Source organism: Harmonia axyridis, chromosome 7 (assembly GCF_914767665.1).
Source record: "Harmonia axyridis chromosome 7, icHarAxyr1.1, whole genome shotgun sequence".
NCBI classification, from domain to species: domain Eukaryota; kingdom Metazoa; phylum Arthropoda; class Insecta; order Coleoptera; family Coccinellidae; genus Harmonia; species Harmonia axyridis.
The window spans coordinates 35,202,979-35,216,223 of NC_059507.1; the positions used below are offsets into that span (position 1 = coordinate 35,202,979).

At 37.8% G+C, this 13,245-nt stretch overlaps 1 protein-coding gene across 16 annotated transcripts in view; it reads right to left on the reverse strand.

Moving 5' to 3' along the window:
* LOC123683961 (uncharacterized protein CG43867) overlaps window positions 1–13,245 on the reverse strand; it is a 253,551-nt gene that overhangs the window by 17,911 nt on the left and 222,395 nt on the right. For 15 of the 16 annotated variants that reach the window (XM_045622990.1, XM_045622988.1, XM_045622983.1 and 12 more), the window contains exon 3: window positions 4,855–4,917. In XM_045622990.1, coding sequence (XP_045478946.1) covers window positions 4,855–4,917 — 63 coding nt within the window. Of the gene's footprint in view, window positions 1–2,561; window positions 2,708–4,854; window positions 4,918–13,245 lie in introns of those variants that run through there. The other variant, XM_045622994.1, reaches the window with a different exon arrangement.

The following is a 13,245-nucleotide window of genomic DNA, read 5'->3' on the forward strand; positions in this document are numbered from 1 at the left end:
TAATAAATATTCTGCTCATTATAAATTCGACAATTAGAAAAAATATCGGATTCCAAATATTCAAATTTGAATATTTAATGGGGAATCACTCAAATAAACATATATTTCATTCAATATAATATACATTGATGAAGACATAGTAAAATTGTGGATTTTTAATATTTATCACAATCCGACAACTTAATCTAACAATGTTGGGGACATGTAAGAATTGCGTATAATCCGTCTATCTATGTGAAGGGTGTTTTTTTTTAGAGCTATAGAACTTTAAATTGCAATAAAACAACGATGGATTATTCGATTGACATGAATTTTATTTATCCGCAATATAATCTTGTGGCATTATATTTTAAATATGATTTCTGGCATATGACCGTCATGGCTGGCTCGGATGTACTCCAATCTTGACGTCCAATTTTCGATGACTTTTTCCAACATTTGTGGCCGTATATCGGCAGTAACACGGCGAATGTTGTCTTCCAAATGGTCAAGGGTTTGTGGCTTATCCGCATAGACCAATGACTTTACATAGCCCCACAGAAAGTAGTCTAGCGGTGTAAAATCACAAGATCTTGGAGGCCAATTCACAGGTCCAAAACGTGAAATTAAGCGGTCACCAAACATGTCTTTCAATAAATCGATTGTGGCACGAGCTGTGTGACATGTTGCGCCGTCTTGTTGGAACCACAGCTCCTGGACATCATGAATGTTCAATTCAGGAATGAAAAAGTTAGTAATCATGTTTCTATACTGATCATCATTGACTGTAGCGTTCTGGATATCATCGTTTTTGAAGAAGTACGGACCAATGATTCCACCAGCCCATAAAGTGCACCAAACAGTCAGTTTTTCTGGATTTAACGGTGTTTCGACATACACTTGAGGATTAGCTTCACTCCAAATGTGGCAGTTTTGTTTGTTAATGTAGCCATTCCAGGGTGTTCCTTTATCGGATGTACAAAGGAAAATGAGAGAATTCTCCAGATTGGGAAAATGAATAGCAAAGTTTCTTTTTACATTTTTCTTAACTAACAGTGGTGGAACAAAAATAAATTCTAGAGGAAATAAATAGTACTGTCAACCTCTAGATTTATATTCAAAATTAGCATATCACATGATGAAAACTTTCAATTTGAATATCTATCCCGAATTTATGTCGAATATGTTGTGAAGAAAGGTTGTATGAAAAAAAATCAAAATCACCCTTCATCTCTAAAATACAATTTTTGCGGGTCCTTCTTATAGAACTTCTCTTCTTAAAATGATCCTGGGAATCTTTCATGTTCATTTGCACCCCCAATTTACTTTTATCAGCTTTTATACATCAACAAGTGAAACTAAATTTGCGCGAAACAATTTTTGTTTTTTTCTTCATTGAGAATATGTTAGAATAGACATTTGTCATTATGTTATTTACAGAGAATGCTCTCATCATATAACAACATTAAAAAAATTACTTGTAATAATTGTTCAATGAAATGAAATATATAATTATACATTCAAATTTATCACACAGCTCAAATAGCTCGAAGAGGAATTTTAAATTAAGGAAAGAAAGAAAGTCAACCGGGGTGATATCATTGTAACTCGGAGGATGTTCTACTAGATCTGTTGGCAATAAATAAATATTAAGAAAGTTCCTTAAAAACAAATATCGGGCTGGCTACTTCAATTATTATCAGAGGCAGTTTCAAAATTAGAAATACTCAGAGAATTCATAGAAAGGGCATAAGAGTATTGATTCTTGGTAATAAAAATTTCATCTCGATACAAAATAATTCTGAAAGAATCGATTTCTTCCTATGAACCAGATAAACCCAAATCGTTCAACCCCTATTTCTATCAAATACGTACTCAACAATTCTCATCCCTGGCAGCACAAAATTCCCCTACCAACTTCCACCGACTCAAAACTTTCCACAAAAACTCCACAACTATCACTCCAAACCGAAACTGCAACAGACATTTTTGGCCGATGGCACGGCCAACCTTGACCCTAATAGAACAACGTGCTCAAAACACTATCCCATCGCCCTACTCAGGGCTGGCAATCCTATTATCTTTACATATCAAAAACGCCGTACACAATTTCAAGATAATCCCCTGTCTTTGGTTACATCCCTTCTAAAAATAGAAAAATTGACCGAACCAATGTTTATGAATAAGTTAAAACCAAACGGGAAAAATCGAACGGTTCGCGCATACACGGTACGTCAAGTGTCAGACGTCAAACGTCAAAATTGGCAATAAAAAGAATAAACAACTTTCGGGAGCTCGAATATGAAAAATTGATAGGGGTAAGCAAAAAGAGAAATATGAAAGGATTCGAGACTTCAGCAATATAGTTTTTGTTGGATTAAACACAAGGTTTCAAAGACAAACCAAGCAAGAACTAAAAAACTCACATAATTCTACAAAAACTACAGATATTCAAGCCAAATCAAACTGTTTAAAAACGGCATAAATTAATCCTAAAACCAAACCTTCTACTACAAGCTAGGGTTACATTGACGCCAAAAATTGTCCGCCGACATCGAATCTGCAAAACTACACGGACTTACATGTTTCCAATGCGTGTCCCGCACTCGGTCGCCCTGCCACTCACAATTTAACGAAACCAAAACGACAACGAAAAAAACTAAGCAAGAACAAAAACCGTTCCTGTTATTCCCGTGTTGTTCCGTCAGCTGAAGACGCCATTACCGGCGCTGAGCGTCCCGACGACGAGAAATAATCAATATACTTATGATAGCGAAAGTAACGCGGTTGCTAAGCGACCGGGGCTCGTCTCTCTCTCGGATCCAGTGTGTGGTGAATCGGGAGGGCAGTGGCGTGGACGGTAACGGGGATTGACTCGTTCATTATATTTATAAAGGATGTTTTTTTTAGAGCTATAGAACTTTAAATTGCAATAAAACAACGATGGATTATTCGATTGACAAGAATAATCTTATGGCATTACATTTTAAATATGATTTCTGGCATATGACCGCCACAGCTGGCTCGGATGTAGTCCAATCTGGACGTCCAATTTTCGATGACTTTTTCCAACATTTGTGGCCGTATATCGGCAATAACACGGTGAATGTTGTCTTCCAAATGGTCAAGGGTTTGTGGCTTATCCGCATAGACCAATGACTTTACATAGCCCCACAGAAAGTAGTCTAGCGGTGTTAAATCACAAGATCTTGGAGGCCAATTCACAGGTCCAAAACGTGAAATTAGGCGGTCATCAAACGTGTCTTTCAATAAATCGATTGTGGCACGAGCTGTGTGACATGTTGCGCCGTCTTGTTGGAACCACAGCTCGTGAACATCATGGTTGTTCAATTCAGGAATGAAAAAGTTAGTAATCATGGCTCTATACCGATCACCATTGACTGTAACGTTCTGGCCATCCTCGTTTTTGAAGAAGTACGGACCAAGAATTACAGAAAGGTTTGGAGTTTCCCATACAAGTGTGTCCAGAATGTTGCAGTGATTCAGGGAGACAGGTATGAATGTCCGAAGACCAGGACAGGGTAGACCACGGGTAACAACTGCCATTCAAGAACGTTACTTGAGTGTTTCTTCGTTGAGACAACGGTTTGCAACCGCTCGCTTCATGGGGTGCAAATTAGCACTCAGACAATAAGAAATCACCTCAGAGAATATGATTTAAGGCCTCGCGTCGCGGCAAGAGGCCTAGCTCTTATCCCCGCCCCTCGAAGGGTGCGTTTGGATTTCGCAAGAGAGCATATCCATTGGGAAGAGGCTGATTGGGAAAGAGTTCTCTTCACAGATGAGTCTAGATTCTGCCTCTACCATTGTGATCGACGTTCCCTTGTATATAGACGTCCACATGAAAGATATGCTCAGTGCAATTTTCTGAATACTACTGGTTTCGGGGGAGGATCGATTATGGTATGGGGTGGAATATCTTTGACTGTTCGCACAGACCTAGTGGTCGTTGATAATAGAGCTTTGAATGCTGATAGGTATATAAGGAACATTCTTGAAGAGCATGTAGTGCCATTTGTCCCATAGATTGGTGAAAATTTCATATTTATGGACGATAATGCCAGACCCCATCGTGCGCGCATCGTTCAGGAGTACGAGTACCTTGAAGAGGTTGAAGTCTCTCGAATGGAATGGCCAGCAAGAAGTCCAGATCTCAATCCGATTGAGCAGGTTTGGGACAACCTCAATAGAAGGCTGAGAAGTTCAGAAAATCATCCAGCTACTCTTAATGACTTAGGAATCCAACTCAGAGAAATCTGGGAAGGATTAGATCAGAACATTTTAAGATCACTCATTTTGAGTATGAACCGTCGTTGCCGAGCTGTAATTAACGCAAGGGATGGAAATACCAAGTATTTAATCACTTATCAGCATTCCAGTATTTTGAAAACTGTTTATTTTTTTCTTTCACATAAGATTCAGTGAAATCCTGAATTTTTCTTCCATTTAATGTGTCTTGTTTCGTTCAAAACCTTCCCGAGAGAACATAAAAAATAAGTTATAAAGTCAAAGTAGAGTTTAACTTTCATTAAAATTGAGATTTTCAGAATGTGCGTTAATTTTTTTGCGCAGTGTATATTCTTCATACAAAATGTGATAAAAAGAGTAAGGAGACTCCTTGAAACGAAAAATATAACGTTGCCACTTGGACGGAATTCCTAAAAATTCATAACTTCTACGCTTTCTCATGGAAACGTTTGGTCCAATCCCTCAATCTTCTCGACTTCATATCCGTTCCCGAGAATCACACTCGATCAAATAACGAATATACCTAACGTAATACTTTCTTGTTCGGGTATTCCACCCCCAAAGTTTCATATAGCAGACTCAATCCGGACTTGGATATTAACTCACCTTATCCTCTGCCTCTTCGGCCCGTCCCTCCGCCTCCAACACCCTCTGCTCCAGTTCGGAAAGCTGCAACAAAAAATTTCATTAGTTCTGGAATCGCCTCGAAAATCAAATATTGGCCTTTTCAAAGGCTCGCATCGGCATTGAACGATGTGGAGACGCGGATGCCCTCTAGCGTCGAAAAAAGGTAGTAACGTAGTTCGCCTCAGGGTGTACAGATGGCGAAACCTACCGCGATTGGGCCGATTGGGTTCACTCATGTTTGGTCTAGGTGGCGCTATTGTCGTTACAGGTGTTCGAGAGAGCTTGTCGATGACGATAGGGCTTTATCACCCCTTTCAGCTTTCGGTATGGCCTTTTGGGGATGCTGATTTGAATGAGGAATACATAAATTATTCATTTGAAAGTATGAGCGCCCCTTTGTTTTTATTGAAAACACCTGGAAGGGCCTGTTTTATCGCCGGGAGCTTTGGTGTTTCGTATACCAGAATAATTTGCTTCTGTATTTGCAACCATTTTGAAGTTTACAGTCCTATGAACTCTCATATAATACTATCAACACTAATTGTTATTAGTTATTATAATTTATGGGGTTTTCCAAAAGGATTGATACAATTTAAAATGGTTATAATGGCAACACTGTAGGTATACTATTTTTCGACATTACATATGTCATTCGTTTTCAGAAGGTTATGTCATTTAATGTTCAAAAGTTTTGGAAATTGATTGATTATTTTATCGAAACCAGTAGTCATCAAGTGCAGATCGAGGTTATTTCACGACTTCCACATGTTCTGAACACTATTAGCTACTTCTGTCCTGTGTACTACACTACCGATTCATCAACATAAACCCTTCAGCAACAGTAAATGACTTCCAACCGCCATGTTTCTTTAGTTATGTATCAAATCTTCGAAATGCATGACCTTTATATCAGTCAGCATCATTATCGAATAGTAAGATAGTTTTAATCATTGAATAATTCGACATACTGTTGATGGCTTTTCTTGTTAGACCAGTTCCGAAAAAGAAGAGCAGGTCTTTTTCATTTTCTATTCAATGAACCTTGAATACGCGGTTTTTCAATTTGCCGCGATTTAGTTGATGATTATTTTTGAGAAGGTGATTTCGCTGCTACAACTAACCTTGGTGGAGTCAGGAAAAACTCGGAATCAGAAAATTTTTAACTTTATAGTACTCAAAATAACTAAATACTAGAGAACCACTAAGATCACAGTTTTCGAATCGAATTACAGAATTGAATTGAAAGATATCACTGCTTACTTCAAAAATGTCTTTAGCAATGCATGTCTTATTGCTGTACAACCTCCTACCATGCCAAAATTCATATTTCACGTTAAAAATTTTCTGACTTCAATATATTTCTATTGAGAAATTTGATTATTTAGACTTTTTCCAGTCACAGAAAAAAAATTGAGTTATATACACGGAAAAAATATTAGATTTTAGCTCTCTGTTTTTGAAAACTTCGAGCTGAAATTTAATACTTTTTTCTCTTGTATAATAAATAACAAAAAATTTCAATATTGGTGTAGCAGTAAGAACAAAGGTATCATTCACATAGAATATTCGTTGGGATATTTTAGTGAAATTAGCAATAAATACTTTCTACTTCATGCAAAGAAGCACACTCAATATAAATAATGTAATCGATATAGATGATTATTCGAAATTACGTGCGTTTTTGAACGTCAATCAGAGAAACATGTAGCTAAAAAGGGAAAACCTTTAAGTGGTTGTTCCAACTTCACCTTCAATTTTATTAATAAACAAAATAAGTAATTACAACTAAAATTTGTATAGCATTGTTATAGAGGTAACTATTAAGCTTTGTCAATGAAATTATTTCTCTGTACTTGAATCTTAGTATTTATTGTTATAGTCGTAGATAAAGTTTAGTATTCAACTTGTGGTAATGGTCATAACTCACTTGATGAATTACAAAACTTCATCTGCATGAGTTATGACCTACATTACCGCTAGCTGAATAATATAGGTATGTACTTTTCATCTTTCAATAAATGAATACGAATAAATAATAAAGATTTTTCCCAATTTCACCTTTATTTAATTTGAATAGGAGTATCATGCAGATATGAGTTGCTGTATCATTTTTCTTTTTTTTCTACCTTTCTCATTCCAATGTTTACCCAAGTGAAATGCGGTGATCTTGAATCTGATCAACTGAGGCATTTCAATTTATATCCTGAATCTGATAGGGGAAAACACATTTGCCACATATACAATGGATTTAATTTTCTCGAGCAAACGCCTCGGGTTACAGGGGTGGCTTTACCCCTCGTATACAAAGGCTCGAGAGTGGAATGTTTGTTGTTTGAGAATTGCTCACTGGGAAATTACAGCGGATAATGCCGATATTGATTGCGTTGAGTGGCGTTACCTTGGCGTGTATTGAGATGTTGATTGAAGGAACCAACTATTGGATCAATATGGGGTTTGAACAGGAGAGAATGAGCTGTAAATTACATTTAGATTTTCCGACTATTTCGAAGAAATTCATCGGAAAGCTGCTTTAAATGAAAGGACTCCTAGGAAAGTTATTCTTTGTTATACCGTTTGAACCTGAATAATAAGGAGTTTTCCATTAAAAGGTTTCATTTTCAATAACCATTACTGAAAATTAAACGACACACACTTCAACAACGCATTGAAAATGTTGAAATTCACAACAAAAAAGGTGAAAATCTAGCACTCTTTGTTCTCAAAACTAAGCAACTTTTGGGTTGTCGAGAAGTAGAAGGTGTTTTTTTTTCGAGGTATATAAATTTAAGTAGGCATTACTGTTCAAGATGGTGACCGATTCAACAGCTGTCAAGTGATTTATTCTCGGTTTGGTTTGGCAATTCATCCTGAATAGACTCATGCCTGAACAACGCTTGCAAATAGTGCAATTTTATTTCGAAAATAATGGTTCTGTGCGGAATACGTATCGCGATTTTCATGAGCGAATTTTGTTTAACGATGAAACGCACTTCTGGTGAAATGGCTACGTCAACAAAAAAAAATGCCGCATTTGGAGTGAAGCTAATACTCAAGTGTATGTCGAAACACCGTTACATCCAGAAAAACTGACTGTTTGGTGCGCTTTATGGACTGGTGGAATCATTGGTCCGTACTTCTTCAAAAACGATGATGGCCAGAACGTTACAGTCAATGGTGATCGGTATAGAGCCATGATTACTAACTTTTTCATTCCTGAATTGAACAACCATGATGTCCAGGAGCTGTGGTTCCAACAAGACGGCGCAACATGTCACACAGCTCGTGCCACAATCGATTTATTGAAAGACACGTTTGGTGACCGCCTAATTTCACGTTTTGGACCTGTGAATTGGCCTCCAAGATCTTGTGATTTAACACCGCTAGACTACTTTCTGTGGGGCTATGTAAAGTCATTGGTCTATGCGGATAAGCCACAAACCCTTGACCATTTGGAAGACAACATTCGCCGTGTTATTGCCGATATACGGCCACAAATGTTGGAAAAAGTAATCGAAAATTGGACGTCCAGATTGGACTACATCCGAGCCAGCCGTGGCGGTCATATGCCAAAAATCATATTTGAAATGTAATGCCACAAGATTATCTTGCGGATAAATAAAATTCATGTCAATCGAATAATCCATCGTTGTTTTATAGCAATTTGAAGTTCTATAGCTCTAAAAAAAACACCCTTTATCACCAACGATTTGAGGTGGACAGCTGATATCCCCGATTTGACACCATTTGGCCATTTTCTTTAGGTAAGTACTAGGCTAGGGTTCACAAAATACTCATTTCCAAGCTTTCAGAAAACCACATTTCCAGTTCCAATCCCAACAACTCCAAAGTGACAGAAAATGAATTTTCATTAAAGCAGGTGAATCGTTTTCCCTAGCTGAATACGCCACACCATTAAACTGGCACCATTGTGTTGACTGTAGTTTAATCAAAACCTTCCGTAATAGTCTGGCAAGCGTATGTGCATCGTAACAGTGAATTTTACATGCGAATAGCCAAATTAACTGCTTACCCGTATGACCTCGTGTACGAATACGCAAACAGGGGTGTCTAGTTTGATTAAAAATAAACAATGACCGATTTCGTTCACGCTTCCAAGTACAATAATGCAAATCCTGGTATGGATATCGTCACCGTGAGGGTGAATTCAAAGGAATTACTTTCAGATATATGGGATATTTCCATCGGATTTTCATCCAATTCGAATTAGATAGTGACTGTTCTAGAGTGGATACATATTTTCAATAACAATGTACAACAAGAATGCTCTGTTTTAAATACTCGATATTCACAAAATATAGGTCTATAAAAAATATAAAGGGTGTTTTCTTTAGAGCTATAGAACTTTAAATTGCAATAAAACAACGATGGATTATTCGATTGACATGAATTTTATTTATCCGCAAGATAATCTTGTGGCATTACATTTTAAATATGATTTCTGGCATATGACCACCACGGCTGGCTCGGATGTAGTCCAATCTGGAAGTCCAATTTTCGATGACTTTTTGCAACATTTGTGCCCGTATATCGGCAATAACACGGCGAATGTTGTCTTCCAAATGGTCAAGGGTTTGTGGCTTATCCGCATAGACCAATGACTTTACATAGCCCCCAAGAAAGTAGTCTAGCGGTGTTAAACCACAAGATCTTGGAGGCCAATTCACATGTCCAAAACGTGAAATTAGGCGGTCACCAAACGTGTCTTTCAATAAATCGATTGTGGCACGAGCTGTGTGACATGTTGCGCCGTCTTGTTGGAACCACAGCTTCTGGATATCATGGTTGTTCAATTTAGGAATGAAAAAGTTAGTAATCATGGCTCTATACCGATCACCATTGACTGTACCGTTCTGGCCATAATCGCCTTTGAAGAAGTACGGACCAATGATTCCACCAGCCTATAAAGCGCACCAAACAGTCAGTTTTTCTGGATGTAACGGTCTTTCGACATACACTTGAGGATTAGCTTCACTTCAAATGCGGCAGTTTTGTTTGTTGACGTAGCCATTCAACCAGAAGTGCGCTTCCGCACAGAAGTATTATTTTCGAAATAAAATTGCACTATTTGCAAGCGTTGTTCAGGCGTGAGTCTAGTCATGATGAATTGCCAAACCAAACTGAGAATAAATCACTTGACAGTTGTTAAATCGGTCGGCATCTTGAGGAGTAATGCCAACTTAAAGTTATATACTTCGAGAAATGATCCGAAGCATCTCTCATTTTCCTATTCACCTTCAATTTAGAAGCACCCTGATGCGTAAAAAGCGATATTTCGACAGATCATCCTCAAACCTCCAAGTCGTATCCCTACCACATCCCATTTCGAAAGAACAAAAAACCCACTGAACTCAACCTCTCCACATCCACACCTCCGAAAATCCCATCCGGAATTCGCCCACCATAAAAATCATTCCCACCGCTGTCGCTCAACAATTTCGCCGGAGAAGAAGGATCCGACGCCGCGCGTCTCGACGCCAGCGTAATACATTCCGGTTTTTGGCGTTCGCACCCTCGTCAGTTTCCCGTCGTGTCCGACCGATATTTGTGCGTGTATTTGTATTCACGAAGGACCATAAATAATCGTAGAAAGCGACAATTCCACGGGGATTCGCGTGCTATAGAACATGTCAATTGGCGAAAACGTTGAGGAAACCGCCAAAGAACACGTTCACGATATATGATCTACAGGAATACCTACGTGGAAATAACGATTGACGTCTTCTTGAAGTGAGACATCGATTTCGGGGATTTCCCGACATGGGGCGACAGAATAGTGACATATTTTTGGAGGGATTACCACCACGTGGATTTTCACGTATCAGTCAAACATTAGGTATCCATTTATTTACGCTCTGGCGGACCTGCGATGACCAAACACTGATATGGTGTACGAAGTTGTACCGGGTTTTTCACCATAATTTGACCCCCCCTTTAACTTTGTTACTAAAAGAGCTGCAAAAAAATGTTTTCTACAAAAGTTTCACAAAACCGACTAGTGTTTTTCAAAATGATTTCACAAAACGAAATATATACAGAGTGAGCAACATATTGATAGCAACTTCATTTTTTCAAATGGAATACCCTGTATATTTTTCTATAATTGACTAGCTCTTTTTCCCCTGATTTCAAATATATAACATATGTTTGGCCTATCTGTCTTATTCTGAGTACCACAGAGTTTCTAATTAAGAACCACCTAACATGCTCAGTAATCAGTTTTCTAGTGGTAGGCTGCGATAATTCAAAATGCCTTCTTTTGAGTTATCTCATTGGCAACGATATATAACATAAGTTTGTCATTGAATGAAAATATTCATCGCATATGCACTACACAAAAGCGGAAAAATTTGAAATATTTTCACTTTATGTGAAGAACAATAAAAATAAGAAGGCTACAAGGAGAGAAGAATATATGGAGTTGCATCCAAATTATCGAATTCCAATTAATAGTGAAAAAAGTATGTCATATCGTTGACAACGAGATAACTCAAAAAAGGGGATTTTGAGTTATCGCATTACTGAGCATGCTAGGTGGTTCTTAAAATTTGAAACTCTATGGTACTCAGAATAAGAGAAATAGACCAAACATATGTTATATATTCGAAGTCAGGGCAAAAAGGGCTAGTCAAATATAGAAAAATATACAGGGTGTTCCATTTGAAAAAATGAAGTTGCAATCAATATGTTGCCCACTCTGTATATATTTCATTTTGTGAAATCATTTTAAAAAACACTAGTCGATTTCGTGAAACTTTTGTAGAAAACATTTTTTTGTACCTCTTTCAGTAACACAGTTAAAGGGGGGGTCAAATTATGGTGAAAAACCCGTTACATTCACTTCATCTTCATTATACACGAAATGATGGTTTAACCTCTTTTGTAATGATTTTAGGTAGGGTTTTCTCAAGAATATTTTCAAAATTTCGATATTTTAGCACTACAACTTTTAAACCAGAGGTGATAGACAAAATCTCGGTCTCTTTTTCTGAGAAACTAACAAGGGTAGTAATCATTTTTGGCCACCTTCTATTGTTTTCGAGTTATAAGCGAAAATTGCTCGACATGTCAAGTAGAAGTCGATTTCGTCTGCCGACGCCTCAAGAAAATTGCCAAAAAACAGGTGAAGATCAGAGTTCATTGATCATCTTTGTCAAATAACCCAGATGAAAGATCCCTTGAATGAATACCCGACACATATTTCGCGAAATTCAAGTTATATAAATGTCAACTTTTAATTTCCTGAATGTTCAGAACTATCAACTCAACCGTTGAGGAATATTTCTTCCATCCTTATATTCCTATGCAACGTTTATTGGTGGAAACGAAGTAACAATACTATTTTATCCAAATCGATTACTCAACGGAATGGTGTTTTTTTTAAAGCTATGGAACTTTAAATTGCAATAAAACAACGATGGATTATTCGATTCACAAGAATTTTATTTATCCGCAAGATAATCTTATGGCATAACATTATAAATATGATTTCTGGCATATGACCGCCACGGCTGGCTCGGATGTAGTCCAATCTGGACGTCCAATTTTCGATGACTTTTTCCAACATTTGTGTTCGTATATCGGCGAATGTTGTCTTCCAAATGGTCTAGGGTTTGTGGCTTATCCGCATAGACCAATGACTTTACATAGCCCCACAGAAAGTAGTCTAGCGGTGTTAAATCACAAGATCTTGGAGGCCAATTCACAGGTTCAAAACGTGAAATTAGGCGGTCGCCAAACGTGTCTTTCAATAAATAGATTGTGGCACGAGCTGTGTGACATGTTGCGCCGTCTTGTTGGAACCTCAGCTCCTGGACATCATAGTTGTTCGATTCAGGAATGAAAAAGTTAGTAATCATGGCTCTATACCGATCACCATTGACTGTAACGTTCTGGCCACCATCGTTTTTGAAGAAGTACGGACCAATGATTCCACCAGCCCATAAAGCGTACCAAACAGTCAGTTTCTGGATGTAACGGTGTTTCGACATACACTTGAGGATTAGCTTCACTCCAAATGCGGCAGTTTTGTTTGTTGACGTAGCCATTCAACCAGAAGTGCGCTTCATCGCTAAATAAAATAAAATGGACGTAGTGCTCGATACGTATTCCGCACAGAACCATTATCTTCGAAATAAAATTGCACTATTTGCGAGCGTTGTTCAGGCGTGAGTCTATTCATGATGAATTGCCAAACCAAACCGAGAATAAATCATGTGACAACTGTTAAATCGGTCGCCATCTTGAATAGTATTGCCAACTTAAAGTTATATACCTCTTAAAAAAATACCCGATATAATAAAACCAAATTACATCCCTAAAATCATCTGCATTCACCTTACGACCCCATTG